The 17,463-nt window shown below is 33.7% G+C and overlaps 2 protein-coding genes across 2 annotated transcripts; both read left to right on the plus strand.

Moving 5' to 3' along the window:
* Positions 1–741: 741 nt before the first annotated feature.
* LOC127714815 (fucose-1-phosphate guanylyltransferase-like) lies at positions 742–10,308 on the plus strand. Its single transcript, XM_052220846.1, has 3 exons — positions 742–882; positions 6,385–6,558; positions 8,636–10,308. Exons 1-3 carry the CDS (start codon positions 819–821, stop codon positions 10,207–10,209), a joined length of 1,812 nt encoding a protein of 603 aa, XP_052076806.1. The 5' UTR covers positions 742–818; the 3' UTR covers positions 10,210–10,308.
* Positions 10,309–12,494: 2,186 nt separating this feature from the next.
* On the plus strand, positions 12,495–17,034 carry LOC127715751 (uncharacterized). The gene is made up of 2 exons (XM_052221902.1): positions 12,495–12,560; positions 16,489–17,034. Exons 1-2 carry the CDS (start codon positions 12,495–12,497, stop codon positions 17,032–17,034), a joined length of 612 nt encoding a protein of 203 aa, XP_052077862.1.
* The last annotated feature ends 429 nt before the right edge of the window (positions 17,035–17,463 follow it).

The following is a 17,463-nucleotide window of genomic DNA, read 5'->3' on the forward strand; positions in this document are numbered from 1 at the left end:
TACATCAATTAACGTCTGGCAATATATCCAAAATATGTTCTAATAACATAAGACAGTAGAAAAGACTTTAACCATGTAAACATATTCACCACTACATAAAAATCCAAACAAATAAGTAATGTCTCGGAGTCAAAATGATAAATTATATCTGCGCCGCGACACTAGTATAGTATAATGGAATTTGTTAGTAAGATCAGCAGTCTCCTGTTTCACCCACGGTAGTCAGTAGTGGGAGGCTTCAGGCAGCAGATTTCAATATCAACTGCATAAAAAGTACTATGTTCATAGATTTACCAAGCAAATACATGGGTACAAATATACATACAGTGGCGGGCGGATCGACCAAAAGGGGGAGGGGGTCCTGGGTTTGGAACCCCCCTTTTTGTTTGACAACTAATGCTTTTGTATGGAGACATACGGTTGGACCCCTTTACATGACTGCATGTGCTGGAACCCCAGTTAATAAATGTATGGATCTGCGCCTGCATAGGATCATAATCCAACTTGGAAAAATGAATGCAAAATAACAAACTTTTTTTTTTTAAATACAGTTATTTTTGCTCATCAAATTAACTAATAAAATATTACTTATTTTTTGTTGGATTCTTAAACCAGTTGTGCATTAACCACACATGCAACGTCTAGTAACAGTTGAATTTGAAGACAGTTGAGAGAAAACAAAACGGATATAAATCGTATCCAGTCCGGATCCAAGGGAGGCAACTCTATTTAGAAATCAAGAGCACCACCTGTCAAATTTTCACCCAAGATCAAGAGCTCATTTATCTATTTGAAACTGATATAAAAGGGAACGCTAAATGGGTGATCCTGGTATCACTACTTTTATGAAAAATGTTCTCAGTAACTACTCGTCCATTAGAGGTAAATATTAGTCCAATTAATCATTTAATGTTGTGAAATGAAAGCGCAGGACAGGTACACGTACAGGTGGCACGGTAGTATTTCCTGGCCCATAAGGGATAATGATAGCCTTTTTAGAATTTTCACCACTTTCTAACACTGCTAAAAATTCTACATTCACAGTTAACTGAAGTACTTTCATTTTACTATTCAGAAATGAATTTGAATATGTATCATGACCGTTTACTTTTTTTGCTATCTTTAAGAACCTAAGGCCACTAGTGCTTTTAGGTCTTTTATCGTGCAGTGAATACAAAATTAAAAAAAATTCTCAAAAATTCATTTTCATCTGTATGTAAAATTATTTCCTATTTTTCTACACCTGATTCATCCCTCAGTTTGGGAAAGTATGTGCAGTTGATACTGTATTTTTTGTCCAATCATAATGTTCAGATACATTGACTTAAGTAGGGTACACAAAAGAGCAACCTAAATTCTGGAATGCAAATACTACCGTGCTACCTTAACCAAGACATTTCAAACTTGAAATCAGTCATGACACCTATGATGCATAGCCTTCTTACTATGTAACATATTACAATAAAGAATACTAGTCTGCACTTATTTTATACCCAAAAAAAATGAAAGATTACACCCCTACCCCAGCTGGCAGATTTTCACTTTTTTATCATCTTACCATTTTTACTTAAGGAGTGAACAAAATCCAAATATATGATGTTTTAAATCAACACAGAAGTCAAACATGGTGATTCAGGAGGAATTATTGAATTGCCAACTCTATTTATAGTTAATCTGACTGAAAGAAACAGTTTAAGCACCAAATCATGAAAAATGATATTAAAGTCCATTCCACATTTTACAGCATGCCTTACATTACTTTAAGCATTTCTAGATTATGAAGGCAACACAACAAGATTCTTTAGATGGCAGTTAACTATTATTCTAAAATCTTTTTGACAATATATGTACTAGAATATATCTCTAAGTTGACTGTTTGTCTATTTCTCATGAATGCATTAAGTTAAATTATGTCCCCTTACATAATCATTTTACCTTTATTGTGCTTTTCATTGTCAGAAAATCAAAACAATTAATGACATTTGCATGGAAAATGAATAAACTATTCAATCTTGCTGATAAACAGTCATAATTACATTCTTTGTAAAAAAAAATAGTCTTGTCAGTGTAAAGAAACCCCTATTGCTATCTCTATTTCAGCCAAATATGAGGGCTAAATGAATAAGTAAGGACCAAATTAACCACTTGCTGGTTCCAAAAAAGCTCATACTGGTGTCATGTTACCACAGAACTACAAATTAAACCTAAAGAAAACTAGTAAAGCTGTACTTGTGTGGAAAAAAATGAGAAATTATGCAATTTATTTATTTCGGTCAAAATAATAGGATGTACAGGCAAATAAAATATGTCGCGTCTCAAATTCCAGTGGTTGCACATGTGTCAGACACTGCGATAAGTTAAAGCGAGCATTTATAATTAAAAATGTATTGCAAGTTACATAAAAATAATGAAGTTCTACTTTCTAGGTAAATTTTTACTTTATTACCCATAGATCAGGCAAAATTTGCTGAATCAGCAATTTTCACTCCCAGGGGTGGAATTTAAGGGCTGTTTTTATCATAGTTGCCCTTAATCAACTTTTTATTGATAAACTTACAAATTGCATAGGTAAAAAAAAATCCTTCATTGATTTAGTGTAAACATGTATATCCCCCTTAAGGTGGCATGGTAGTATTTCCTGGCCCATAAGGGATAATGATAGCCTTTTTAGAATTTTCACCACTTTCTAACACTGCTAAAAATTCTACATTCACAGTTAACTGAAGTACTTTCATTTTACTATTCAGAAATGAATTTGAATATGTATCATGACCGTTTACTTTTTTTGCTATCTTTAAGAACCTAAGGCCACTAGTGCTTTTAGGTCTTTTATCGTGCAGTGAATACAAAATTAAAAAAAATTCTCAAAAATTCATTTTCATCTGTATGTAAAATTATTTCCTATTTTTCTACACCTGATTCATCCCTCAGTTTGGGAAAGTATGTGCAGTTGATACTGTATTTTTTGTCCAATCATAATGTTCAGATACATTGACTTAAGTAGGGTACACAAAAGAGCAACCTAAATTCTGGAATGCAAATACTACCGTGCTACCTACAACAGGTCAGGAATAACCACCAATTGGTGGATTATACCTCAATTGACGTATAATCCACCAATTGACATATATTGGTATAGACCAATTGACGTATAATGCAAGTTTTTTTGTTATAAAATGCTAGTGTGAGATAGGAGCATCATTTTGCAACTCACAACCTATTTTATGACCATTATTGAGTCCTCCGAAAGTTTCAGTTTTGTCAAAGCCTGCTGCATCTCTTGAGAATGCATGTGTACAACAATTCTTTTGTTGAAACATCTGTACTATTGACCATGATTGACTTTTAATAATGAAAGTCAAGTATTAACAAAGAGCTCCATTCACCTGTGGAGTTGTACTCATAATCACATGACTGCAGACAGTATTGATGTCCATTGACAGTTGATTAGTGGTAAATTTGCCAATCAAGAATTGACAAGATAACAATAGAAGAAACTGCAAATACAATTATTGATTAAATGCAATATGTTATGTCACTATACTAAACTAGGAATGTTTGACATGTTTTCATACAATAATATGGTTTTAAGAAAACAATGCTCCATTTTGGTTGAATAATTTGCTTTGAAAAACAAAGAATTATACGTCAATTGGTCTATACCATTATATATCAATTGGTGGATTATACATCAATCGAGGTATAATCCACCAATTGGTGGTTATTCCTGACCTGTACAACAAAAAGTCAACATACACTTCTGGTTCAGTCACTGAAATGCTGCAAATACAAAAATGGACAGCTCTTGAGAAAAGGCAAATATGAACACGCATCATCTGTTTCTACAAAATCATACACCATCTTGAAGCTATATAGGAAAATAAATTTACCAAATTGACACACCTAACTGAAGCCGCAGGTTTTAGTGACAATATACAGAGTGGAGTTATCTTTCTTTCACCAAGCTGTCTCTCAAATTGTTTATCTCAGTACATATTACATCATATTATATAAATCATATAATATGTTTAATGAGTGCGTTTATGTTTGTCTTTTTTTTATCATGGTTATCTTATTTTCTTGTTTGTAATTGACATATAAAAAGAAGATGATGTGGTATGATTGCCAATGAGACATCTCTCCACCAGAGACCAAATGACAGAAGTTAACAACTATAGTAGCTGCATCTGGGACCCACATACCAAATCTCAAACACACCAACTTGAAATGGTCCAGCGCAGGGCAGCTAGATACACTTGCAACAGATACCACAACACCAGCTCTGTCACTGAAATGCTACAATCTCAAAACTGGACAACCTTAGAAAAATGGTGAATAAGAACACGCATCATCTTTATCTATAAAATAATACACAATCTTGTAGCCATTTACCCAATAGACCTACTCATCCACTCTGACAAAAAAACAAGACAAAATTCACAATCATTTTTACAGACCAATACATACAACTAAAGACTCATATAAATACTCTTTTTATCCGAGAACAATATTACGATGGAACCTTCTAATCTACCTGTAGCTGCAGTAAAATGTTCTACACTTGACTGTTTCCGAGAACAGATCCCAATATCCATGATATCTGTTCTCAACAAACACCTACGCATATAAATTAAAATTACGATGTATATAGTTTTAACCAAAATGTATAGTACAAAGCAGAAGGAAAAGAAAACTACTTTGAACTTTTATTTGTATATATTTAACTGTACATAGAAATTATATATCCCACGCACGCCCTGCATAGTGACATTAGTCCCCGGCACGTTAACATAAGTATGTTGATGGAGTGCTGAACTATAAAGAAGAAGAAGGACACAGTACAGCCTTCAACAATGAGCAAAACCCATACCGCACAGTCAGCTATAAAAGGCCCCGAAATGACAAATGTAAAACAATACTAACGAGAAAATTAACAGCCTGATTTATGTACAAAACAATGAAAGAAAAACAAATATGATATACAGCAACAAACTACAACCACTGAATTATAGACACATACAGACTGTGGCAGGGTTAAACATGTTTGTGGGCGCACATCCTTCCCCTAGCCTGGGACAGTGTTGTAACTGCACAACATATGAACAAACTATAAAAATCAGGCCCTCAAGGGTCCTTTAATTAGGAAATAAACTGATTTGATTTGATTTATTGTCCTACGCGCAAGTTGCACGTCAGGGGACAAAGAAATACAGGGCGTCTGTCCTTCTATGCATCTGTCTGTCTGGTCTTGTTAGCGCTATCACATGTGCAATTCTTGCTGGATTTTTATGAAACATATCATAGGTTTATATCAGCAATGTCTCGGACGAGTTCAAAAATCAGTCCCGATCAATTATTTTTATGCCCCTTGGAAACATTAATTATATGGAAATTTGCATCATTAGTGCTCTCATTTGTTCAATGCTTGCCAGATTTTTATGAAACTTCCATCATAAGTTTAAATCAGCAATGTCTTGGACGAGTTCGAAAATCAGCCTTGATCAATTACCTTTTAAAGAGTTATGCCCCTTGGAAACATTTATTATATGGAAAATTGCATCGTTAGCACTCTCATTTGTTCAATTCTTGCCAGAATTTTATGAAACTTCTATCATAGGTTCAAATTAGCAATGTTTTGGACGAGTTCGAAAATCAGTGCCAATTAATTATTGTTAAAAGAGCCCCTTGGAAACATGAATTATACATGTTATATGGAAAATTGCATTGTTAGCGCTATCATATGTTCAATTCTTGCCAGATTTTTATGAAACTTATATCATAGGTTAAAATCAGCAATTATGTCTTGTACGGAAATTTTTATATGTTTTAAAAGTTTTCTTATACAGGTGTGGATCAAGGATTTTGAAAAAGGGAGGGGGAGTCGACCTTGGTAAGCCATTGTTTACCATGTGATACATGTAAAAAGTCTATGCATTTATCATATATGTAGCTCCATAAGGGGGCCCAGGCCACCTGATTACCCCCTGTAAATCCGCCTCTGCCACTTAATTTCTTGTATGCATGTCCTCATAATTCAATGGATTTTACTCATGCACCTCTACAGAATTTTTAAGATAAAGTTGGGTGTGTTTTGGTAGCAGGGGTGTGTATTACTGTGGATTCATTATTTTTTGTTGGATACCAATTTTCATGGATTTCATTGGTACTGGTGAACCACGAATTCAAATCTTCACAGAATTACAAATTTTTCATTTGCTTGTATGCAGACTTTAGCAAAACCATAAAATTGAATATCCATGAATGTGTAAGTTTTCCTCAATCCACAAAAATTGGTACCCACAAAAATAGATGAATCCTCAGTATATTAAGTACATGTATATAATTAAACATATTTAAAAATTTACAAGTATTATTTATTAATAGGTAAAGATAAAGACAGTGGCCATGCAAAATTTTGGGATGTGGTTGTCATAACAACAGCAGATGAAGATCAGAAAGAAATATTTGATGCTCAGCTGAAAGCCAAACTAAGCAGAAAGGAAGTGCCAACAAATCTACCTATTCATATTATATCAGATCCACCTGGGCCTAAACTTGGTAATTAAGTTAGCTCATTATTCATAATAACAAGATCAATACCATATCTGGACCTACGTCACTGCATGCAATTGATTAGGGTAACATGTACAAAATGTATACTGAAGCTTAACTGATTATTCCCTTTCATTGAAGCAAAGAAAACTTTTGACAATAATTTAGTTTGTACAATGAGTGTTGTGAAATTTCAAACTATCAACAAACAGAAAGTGGCTGCATGGCAAATGCAAAAATTTCTATCATGTATCATCAGTCAGGGGACTTACTTAAATGAGTGATTTTCTAAATCACTGATTCAAGTAACATTATGTCCACAAAGGTTGGAAGTAAGATTTGTCCTTCTTTAATAATCACCTATCTAAGTAGTACAAATAAATCACTAGACTTAGCGATTTAATTTTATTGTAGCTTTAAATATACAATACTAATGATCCAGGGACTAATTATGTTGCTAAAATTATCAGAACCAACATCTGTATTGATAGGATGACCGGTCATGTCAGGTGATGACCTTGTACTAAATTTGAGATAATAACTTAAAAATCACTTGTTTAAGTATCATACCTCAATTTCCTTAAAAAAAATCACTTCTTTAAGTATCATTATTTTAATAACCCCACTAAATTCAACACCCCCGAACAGTGACATTTTGATCGCGAACAGTAGAATTTTATTACATAATCTGTAAGATGAAACCTTGAATTTTACAGAAAAAATACTCCTACTGGTGGGAAAAATCTGTTAAAAAAGTATCAGTTCATTATGAAAAGCCTTTATTATAGCATTTTTTCAACTAAAATTGAATTTACAGCTAAATGATTGCATCAAAGGCATAAACCTTGCTACTTAAAATAAGCAAAAGGTTCATTTTTTTCAATTTTACTAATGAAAAGATATTATCTAAACCTATGTGTTTTAAATTTTTGTAAAACTACAAAATCAAAATTTGAGACAAAACTTCGAATTTGCTACTTAAACAAGTGATTTAAAAATCACTTATTTCAGTAACTCCCCTGACTGATCATGCGGCTTCATGCTACAACTCAATATTATCAAGCTGCAGACCAAATACAAATGAAATATAAAATCATTCCTTTGCATAAATGCCAAGAAAAGTTTGACAAAATATTTGTACAAGGTTTTTGGGACTTTTGTCTAACTTTTTATTGCGTCTTTTGCCATTTATTTCTTTTGAATATATGAAGTAAACTCTGCTGAACAGATTTGACTAAGGAATCGGTACCATGCCAAGTGTTTGTATACAGACTGAACAGATTGGACTAAGGAATCGATACCATGCCTTGTAACAGTCAATAAAGTTGTCATGGTTATTTGCATGTACATGTTGTAGTACAAATTCTAGATAATATTTCGTACATAAACAACAGTGAATCACAAGCAGAGACAGATTTTGTTTTTTGGGGGGAGGGGCACTGGGCCCCTTATAAAGCTTCATTTATGGTTACCGGTCCCACTACAAATTTTGTCTAGTTTGGGGGCCCCGCAGCCCTCCCCTTTTTCAAAATCCTGGATCCGCATCTGACAAGCCTCAAAAGGCTAGTTGGCACAAATATACAGGTTTATTGACTATAATACATATGCTTACAATTGTAATATATTGTTTTTCATGTACGTGTACCAAGTTATACTTTAAAATAAAAATATCTATCATTACATCTATCTACCATTATGACATTTACAACATGCCACCACAGACTTCTGATTAATTGCAGTGACATTAAATTGTTTTTATTGTATATTTTGAATTGTAAATACTCTCAGCTAGGTCTATAAAAGAGAGGCAAAAGATACCAAAGTAATATTCAAACTCATATGTCAAAAATAAACTGACAACGCCATGGCAAAAAATTAAAAAAAGATGAAAAGACAAACAACAGTATTAAAAAAACAACAAAGGAAATGAAAGACTGAGCATTAGAAACCCCATCAAAAACCAGGGGTGATCTTAGGTGCTCGGAAAGGGTAAGATGATCCTGCTCCACATGCTGGACCCACCATGTAAATGTTAAAAGAAATCTTACTACAATGTTTTTTTTTATTTCCTGTTTAATTTTAGGTAATGGAGGTTCTACTTTAACTGCTTTGGACTTTTTACACAAGGAATATGGAAATGGTCTGTATGACAATAGGGTGTTACTATTACATGCTGGTGGACAGAGTAAAAGGATGCCTAGCGCTAGCATACTTGGCAAAATATTTTCTGCAATACCCACTGGGAACCCCTTATACCAGATGTTAGACTTCAAACTAGCTATGTATTGGCCATTTATACCTCGAATGCCTGCTGGAGTATTTTTGTCATGTGCTGATGATTTTTTGGTTTATAACCTTGGTGTGGAAACATTGCCATGGAAATTTCAAGAAACTGGGTTTACAGCTTTAGCTCATCCCTCATCAGTTCAGATTGGTACCCAGCATGGTGTGTATGTTTTGGAGAACCCAGAAACTATTGACACAACCAAACATATCTTAAACCAGAAATGTGTAGAAGTGTTACAGAAACCCTCTCAGTCTGTTATGTATAAGAAAGATGCTGTTGTAAAAGATAAAATCTTAAAATTCCCAAGTAACATTAAAGTCAAAGGGGATGTTGCTTACACAGACAGTTCATTTTTCTTTGGAATGGATGTGGCCAAGAAACTAATTGGTTTTTACAAAGAAAATTCTCCAATTACTTGCGAAATTGATGCCTATGGTGATTTCCTTCAGGCTCTTGGACCAAATGCTACCATTGATTACACATCACATATTCCTAATGTCAGCAATCCAACACCAAGCCTGATACCAACCAGAGAAAAAATCTTTCATTTACTGAAAGAAACAAACATCTCACTTCTATTAATGAACTCCTCTAGGTTCATACATATTGGAACTACTAAGGAATTTTCTCAGCATTTTTGTTTCGACAAACAGTTTCAAGAAGAAGTAGGCTTGGAAATGGATGTCTTCAATAATTGGGTAGAAAACAGAGAAAGTAAAGAGTTCTCAAAGAAGATGAAATTTTCTGATGTCAACCAAGGATGTGTAATGCATTCTTGTGTAACGTCAGATTCAACTGTATCACCCGGTACTGTCGTTGAATATTTTCATGCTGATATACCTGTAAACATTGGTCAAAATTCTATAATTAGTAACTGTGCTTTGTTGACATCTGAGCTGAGTGAGAATCTAGAGCAGTGTGACGTTCCACATGATGTATTTTTACATACAGTGCCTGTATTTCACAATGGTTCCACAATGTTTGTCACAATCTTCTTCCATGTAAATGATAATCTCAAAAAACAGGCACCTCCTCAGGATCTGATTTTTCTACAGAGGACTCTTGGTGATGTATCGTCTATATGTAAACTAGACATGCAAAAGTTATCAAATAATGGCAGCGGTGATGAAGATAACTCAAAAAAATTAAGTCTTTGGACAGCTCCAATTTATCCTCTTGAGAAAACAATGTCCGAATCTTTTCTATTATCACTGAAAATCATTACAAAAATAAGAACAGAGAAAAAGTCTGATTTGAATCTCAATGATTATCATTTAGTTTCCATTGCTGAAATATTGAAAATCAAAGATTTCAAAACTATGTTAAGTTTCAGAAGCAGATTGAATAGAACTATATGTGACAATGAATAGGTTTTTAATTATTTAACTGCTGTAGGAAACAGTTATTTATTATAGCTAAATTATTTATTATTATATTTGGAGGGACTTTTTAATAAATTTGGTACTACATATTGTTGTCTGTTATATATATATTGAATCTCATTTTAAAAGGAAACAGTTTTGTTTTGATTAACAATGATTAATTTCTCTGTTTCCAATAGGCTATAAGATGCAGATTGCATTCAGTACCAATGGATTTTTTAAGAAAAGGTGTTTCATAATACAAATATTTTTGAGTGGGTGTGTTGTACCAAAGAGTTCAAATTTATCTACATCATTGTACATATTTACCTATTTCTTATTTTTGTTATAGAAATCTTTTAAAAGACGTTGTAAGAAGTACTGTAAATACCGAAATTTTGGCCTGCTTTTATTATTTCGTGCATTTATTGTTGCGAAATTTGAAGAATGGACAAAAAATGCCAGGTTAATCATTGTGATTTCAATAAATTATGCAATTCAAATAATGATATCAAAATTTGAAATTGTAAGTTATTATTTTTGAGGTATCTGTTCTGTCACAGTTTTGTAAATAATAAAAACATTGCAAATATTTCGGAATTTACAGTATGTAGCCATTCTCTTCTTCCGCCACCAAGTTGTGCACACACTTCGATATACTAATATAGTTTTGAATAGCACTTTATGGATTGGTTCCCTCAAAAATCATCTTTTGATTGATTGGTTGATGATTGCTTTATGTCACATAAATGCAAAAAGGCAATATCACAGTGATCATCTTGTGATATAACACAGCCTTTTTAATAAACAAATAAGGGAAAAAAGAGACTGGTGATTTACAGTGAAAGAGCTTTTATCAATCAACATAATAGTGTGACAGTGTAAATACACAAATGATAGTACACATCAATGTATGCCCCTGTAAGTGCTTTATTCAGGGACAAAGGCCCCTGGTCCCATCAAAAGGTTAGCTGCAAAAGAAAAGCATATGAATCAACAGTCCTGAATATTTTTGTCAAATGAAAAACAAGTGTAACTGAAAGAAAATAACTAACATTTTCTTGACACAAGGCTCCTGTCATTTGATAGATACATTCAGAATGTAACTAGAACAGCCTGTTTATTATAATTAGCTATCATGGCTATTCTAAGTTACAACCAGACAGCTGTGTAAAACAATTGAACATATAGTGAAAATCACCTTCAATACACAAGATTGGTTCTTAAAATGACAACATCTGATGAAATTACATGGCATTTCTGACCCAAGAGCATTTTAGTTACTGAGAACTAGTAAAAAGTCTATTTCAACTGATGAATAAAGCACATTTCCATAGCCTAGTATATTGATCAGTGCACATTCAAAAAGAATGCAGTGGCAAAAAAATAACATCAAAGATACCAAGCTTATATTATGGAACACAAGACGCCTGTTTATATCAGACTCATCAGTTGTGCTCAAATCAAAACAGTTAGAAGGCCAAAGATACATGAGTAATATTGTCACCTGCTTAAATACATTACTGTTACTCATATTAATTCAATATTATGCGAAAATGTGCTAGTTTGTCACGTTTGGAGGACGTGTTTTTCAACAAATAATCGGCATTCCCATGGGAACCAACTGTGCTCTTCTCGCCGACTTGTTCCTTTAGTCATATGCGGCTGACTTCATACAGGAACTTCTTAGGAAGAAAGAAAATAAGTTAACATTATCCTTTAACCTCAATATCCGCTTTATAGATGATGTTCTCTCACTTAATAATTCACAGATGACAACGGATATGTTCCAATTTTTGTAACTACAATCCCGTTCCATTTCCCCCGAATGTGACCTACCGAATTAGACTTTTCATCGGGTTTGTACTAACATGAGGGTGGCACATGTGGAGCAAGATCTGCTTACCCTTCCGGAGCACCTTAGATCACCCCAGTATTTGGTGGGGTTCGTGTTGCTCAGGCTTTAGTTTTCTATGTTGTTTTTTGTGTACTGTTGTTTGTGTGTCTTTTTTCTTTTAAACCATGGCGTTGTCACTTTATTTTCGACTTAATTGTGAGTTTGAATGTCCCTTTGGTATCCTTCGCCTCTCTTTTGAATAATGCATACTCTTTAGAGCTTTTTGGTTCATTTGTATGTTTAAGATAAAAGGTATCCTTATTTGAGATAGTGTCCTCATTTCTTAATCTTGCAACGTTTGATGGTGTTGTAGGGTTCTCACCTGGAGTTGGGTCGACCCCCTTACTGATTCAAACCAAAGACACTCAAATTGGTATTTGCTGTTTTTCTTCTAAGCATGACAGTATTTAGGGCAGCATGGACTGGTTGGGTTGGCAGAGTCAGTATAGTGTGTCCAGGTAGGGTAACCAGTGAATTGTTAGGTAACAAGTTTTAAAATCCACATAATGTGTTGGTCTAGGACCAAACTGGAGATTTTTTTGAAAGTTCATTCACCCATAATGGTACTTTGGTACCATAATATCCAATATGATCACAAGTTTCCTGATTAGTCTAAATCTAGGTTTCAATAGAACCATGATTCTGAAACCAGATATTTCAGGAATGTTGTAATCGATAGACAGAAATGGTCCACAGTAAAATTGGTCAGCAATTCATAGTAATTCATTTTCTACAAAAATTAACCATTTAACGCCATTTCGTCCTAGGTGAAAGTTGGTCTTTTTGACATTGAAACATCTTTTTTATTCATATTGTGTCATAGATCAAACTTATTCGTTCAGTGTATATTTACTTGTTTTTGTGTATTGTCTTTTTGATCGAGTTAAGCCATTTCAATTGATATTTTATTGTGTGTCTTTTTATGTTGTAATGTTATACCACTGTTTCAGGTTAGGGTGAAGGTTGTCGCCTGTTAAAGCGTTTAAACCCGCTGCATTTTTATGCACCTATTCTAAGTCAGGAGCCTTTTTTTCAGTGGTTGTCGTTTGTTGGTGTGGTTCATAAGTGTTTCTCGTTTCTCTTTATTTATATAGATTAGACCGTTGGTTTTCCTGTTTGAATTGTTTTACACTAGTCTTTTTTGGGGCCGTTTATAGCTTACTGTTCGGTGTGAGCCAAGGCTCCGTGTTAAAGGCCGTACTTTGACCTATAATTGTTTGCATTTTACACATTGTGGCTTGGATGGAGAGTTGTCGCATTGGCACTCATACCACATCTTCTTATTTATATATAACTGAAACCTTCAACTGACTTCCTTTAAAAAATACTGCCCTTAATGACGATTATTCAACATCGTTTAAGCTATAATACAAAGGTAGATTGACAGATACTGCACAGTAAAGCTAAAATCAGCAATACCAGATCTACAAAAATAACCATATAGCTGAAACCTTCAATTGCAGTCTGTCCTTATATGAGTTACTGCCCTTTAATCGCAATTATTTTTATTGTTTCAGCGTTTCCCGTATCAACTAACAAGATTCATAAAATAAACCAACATGAATATAACTGAAGCAATAGGAGTAACACATTGTTGGATTTAATGTCCTGAAATTACGATTTGGCCGATTTTTTCAATTGTGTCTACTAGAAAAATGGGAAAACTAAAACAAATGGAAATATTCTGTAACATTATAGCAATAATCACCAAATAATATTCAGTGCAAAAATGTCAATAAGACTGAAACCATCAATTGATCTTTGTGAGAGTAATTTCTCTGCAATGACAATTTTTTTACCATTTTAACGTTTTGTCTATCTTTGTGAATGATATCGTAGTGACAAGAAACTTGAAACAGCAAAAATGACGAGCAATACAAGATCTTCAAAACAATCAACATCTAGAACCGTTTGTTTGGTAACTTGCTTTTCGGCAACAACATTTCATCAATGCCTTTCTGTAAGTAACACAAGTTCTGGAATATTGTGGATTCTTATATATGAACATGTAAACCGAAAATTCACAATGGGAAGATAAAAAAGTTTTCTAAGTCATAAAAATTGTTCTCACTGCCATCACTTACTATCGAATCCCAAGTGTAGGCCTAAGTATGATAATACGAAATAATGAATACTACTAAGATTTATTTAAAGTCCGGTATGGCATAAAACAAGTAGACATAAACATAAGCTCTTCTGAACATTTGACCGACATACAAGACATAATAATGCAGGCAAACATGCAGTAAGTTAAATAAACCACGTTTGAAGCACTTTTATTATGGAGGTCTTTATAAGCAAATGTTATAACAAAAGCATTAAAAACTGATGTAGCTAATCATATATGGTAACTGCTGTGAATATATATTTAAGCATGATTGAAAGCTGGTAAATAAGGATGATATGAAATACTAGCCCCATGATGGATATGACATAGAATGGTATTAAAAAATCAATAAGTAAATTTAGAATCTGTACAAACTGTTCATTGGCCATAATTTCCATCCCATGACTTTAAACTATTTTTAAACTGACTGAAATAAGCATTTTTTTTAAAACCATCTGGTAAATCATTCCATATATGTAAATGTATAATCAAGCTGCTTTAGTTATATTCTTTTTATATCATATATATTACCAAAATAGTAAATAGTAAAAAAAGATGAAGTTAGTGCTGATTGTTACTATTTCAAAATATTTAGAGCTTACTATAGGTCGGTGTGCTTGTCTTTTGTTGAAGACCGTAAGCTGACATGAGAGAAACGTTCCTCTTCGGCGTTTTTCTTTTAAAACTTTTTTTTTTTGCTTTGAATTAAAAAAAAGGTTTTATGAACAGAGAGGCTGCAAATTTATTAATTTATCTTTTGGACAGGTAAATGTTTAATTATTAGGTTTTTTCCCTAGTTGTTCATTTTTAGTGATTGCATATACGTTTAAACATCAGTTTTTATTATAAGGAGAGGATAAGACAAGTCTGACAATATTACATTTAGTGCCTTATTTCTTGGCCTTCTGACCTTTGTAGTGTACACCCAGGGACGGGATAGAAAATATCCAATGGCACACCCAACAAGTACAGAAACAATAATCCAGATATTCATTGTCATGACACATAACATTAATGTATATCCTAATATAACACGAATCACGTGAATGGCTGCGACCTTACAAATAAGTGAATATGATACTGTCTTTACTCTTTCTTCGTTATCCGACCTAAAAAGCACAAATTAAACCATATTAGATGATTAGATTAAGTATACATTAAAAAAAATAAGTTAAGATATATTGCCATATCATGAATATGTATGGTCATACATCCTTCCGATACATATATATTGGAATTGCACAAGGTCATGCTTTTCTCAGAATGTTTATGATGATTAAAATTAAATCCTTTGGATGGGTACACATAGATATTTTAATCTTGAAAACTAAGATTTATTTGTAGAAGTTTCTTTCGGAAAATTGTGAGTACTTTTATATTGGTTGTATGGTATGTTTTGTCTTTTTGTAAGTTTTTCGTGCTTCGTGCCAATCTGATAAGTCAGGCCCTTTCCAGCTGATTGTTTACGATTCGTGGTACACCACTGTCCCAGGTCAAGGAAGAGTTAAGCGTTCACAAACTTGATTAACATCGTCACATTGTTTATGTTCCTGTCCTAATTGAGGAACTTTTAATACAGTGGTTGTCGTTGGATGCTGTCTGCCGGAACCTTTAATAGCTAACCTTTCTATACGGTATGGGGTTTTCTCATTATTGAAGGCCGTACGCTGACCTACAGTTGTTTTCATCCTTGTCATTTGGTCTCTGGTTGATACTTGTCCCATTGGAATGACATCTCCTTATTCTAATATATTACAAACAAGACTTATTTTTTGAACAACGTTATCACACATTTTTTTCTTAGAGAAACGATAAAGAAACAAAGAAAAAATAAAGTAACTTACTATACTTTAAGGATGTTCGCTACTCTGTTTCAAAATAACAAGCTTTTTAAAAGACTGTTATAAATTGAATGAATATAAATAAAGGAGATAAAAAATTGAAAAAATAAAGGGTCCGTGTGCTTGTTCTCGAGATATAAGCTATTGAAAATTTGGCGGGAAATGATTCTCTCTAGATTTTTGATACATTTAACATTGGCAGCTTTTTTCTTTCAAAAACTATGAAAAAATAACAAGGATTTTATAAGATTTTCAAAAACGGCTTTTTAAACTATCATGTAATAAAATTATGAAAAGAAAAGTAGGGGTTAGTGGGTAAAATTTTTATTGGCACTACAAGGATAAATCTAGAGGAATCCGAAAATCTGACAAAAAAAATCAAAAACAAAGAGTAGCGAACATCCTTAAGCGACTGATCACTGAATTGTTTATTATCTTCAAAGACATGTTCTGTTAGTGGAACAAAAACTGCCTACCCTTCCAGAGCACATGTCGGTACTGTTAGTGGAACAGAAACTGCCTACCCTTCCAGAGCACATGTCGGTACTGTTAGTGGAGCAGAAACTGCCTACACTTCCAGAGCACATGTCGGTACTGTTAGTGGAACAGAAACTGCCTACCCTTCCAGAGCACATGTCGGTACTGTTAGTGGAGCAGAAACTGCCTACCTTTCCAGAGCACATGTCGGTACTGTTAGTGGAACAGAAACTGCCTACCCTTCCAGAGCACATGTCGGTACTGTTAGTGGAGCAGAAACTGCCTACCTTTCCAGAGCACATGTCGGTACTGTTAGTGGAACAGAAACTGCCTACCCTTCCAGAGCACATGTCGGTTCTGTTAGTGGAACAGAAACTGCCTACCCTTCCAGAGCACATGTCGGTACTGTTAGTGTAACAGAAACTGCTTACCCTTCCAGAGCACATGTCGGTACTGTTAGTGGAACAGAAACTGCCTACCTTTCCAGAGCACATGTCGGTACTGTTAGTTGAATAGAAACTGCCTACCCTTCCATAGCACATGTGTTCATCTCAAGTTAGAAGTAGAATTCGTGATGTTTTTTATTTAGTATTCTGTGTTTTGTTTTGCTTTTTATGCGATATTTTTTCCTTCTTTAGTTTGAATAAAGAAGAATTGATGAGTATGTAAATGTTTTGTTATCTACTATATATTGACCATAGCCTTGCCTACCCTTTACCTTTAGGCTTTCAGAGAGTATCACAACGGGTGTCATAAGTGTAGCCATTTATTTTTGTGCAATCTTTAGTTTTCTAGTTGTTGTCTTTGTGCTTTTTTTGCTTTTGGTCATGCTGTTGTGTTTTTCCTTCTAACTATGATTTATAATTGCACCCACCTTGAAATTTGACAACTTCTTTACTTTTTCATCCACAACATAAATTTTAAATAAATATATGAGAAAA

The sequence above is a fragment of the Mytilus californianus genome, unplaced genomic scaffold, assembly GCF_021869535.1.
Source record: "Mytilus californianus isolate M0D057914Y unplaced genomic scaffold, xbMytCali1.0.p SCAF_9, whole genome shotgun sequence".
Classification (NCBI taxonomy): Eukaryota; Metazoa; Mollusca; class Bivalvia; order Mytilida; family Mytilidae; genus Mytilus; species Mytilus californianus.

Bases quoted from the DNA above. Each gene is read 5' to 3' on its own strand.
- LOC127715751 (XM_052221902.1), top strand. From the start codon at position 12,495: ATGACAGTATTTAGGGCAGCATGGACTGGTTGGGTTGGCAGAGTCAGT. The intron at 12,561-16,488 runs GTAACCAGTGAA...TTATCTTCAAAG, and splicing joins GTATAGTGTGTCCAGGTAGG to ACATGTTCTGTTAGTGGAAC.
- LOC127714815 (XM_052220846.1), top strand. From the start codon at position 819: ATGGGTGATCCTGGTATCACTACTTTTATGAAAAATGTTCTCAGTAAC. The intron at 883-6,384 runs GTAAATATTAGT...ATTTATTAATAG, and splicing joins TAACTACTCGTCCATTAGAG to GTAAAGATAAAGACAGTGGC. The intron at 6,559-8,635 runs GTAATTAAGTTA...GTTTAATTTTAG, and splicing joins TCCACCTGGGCCTAAACTTG to GTAATGGAGGTTCTACTTTA.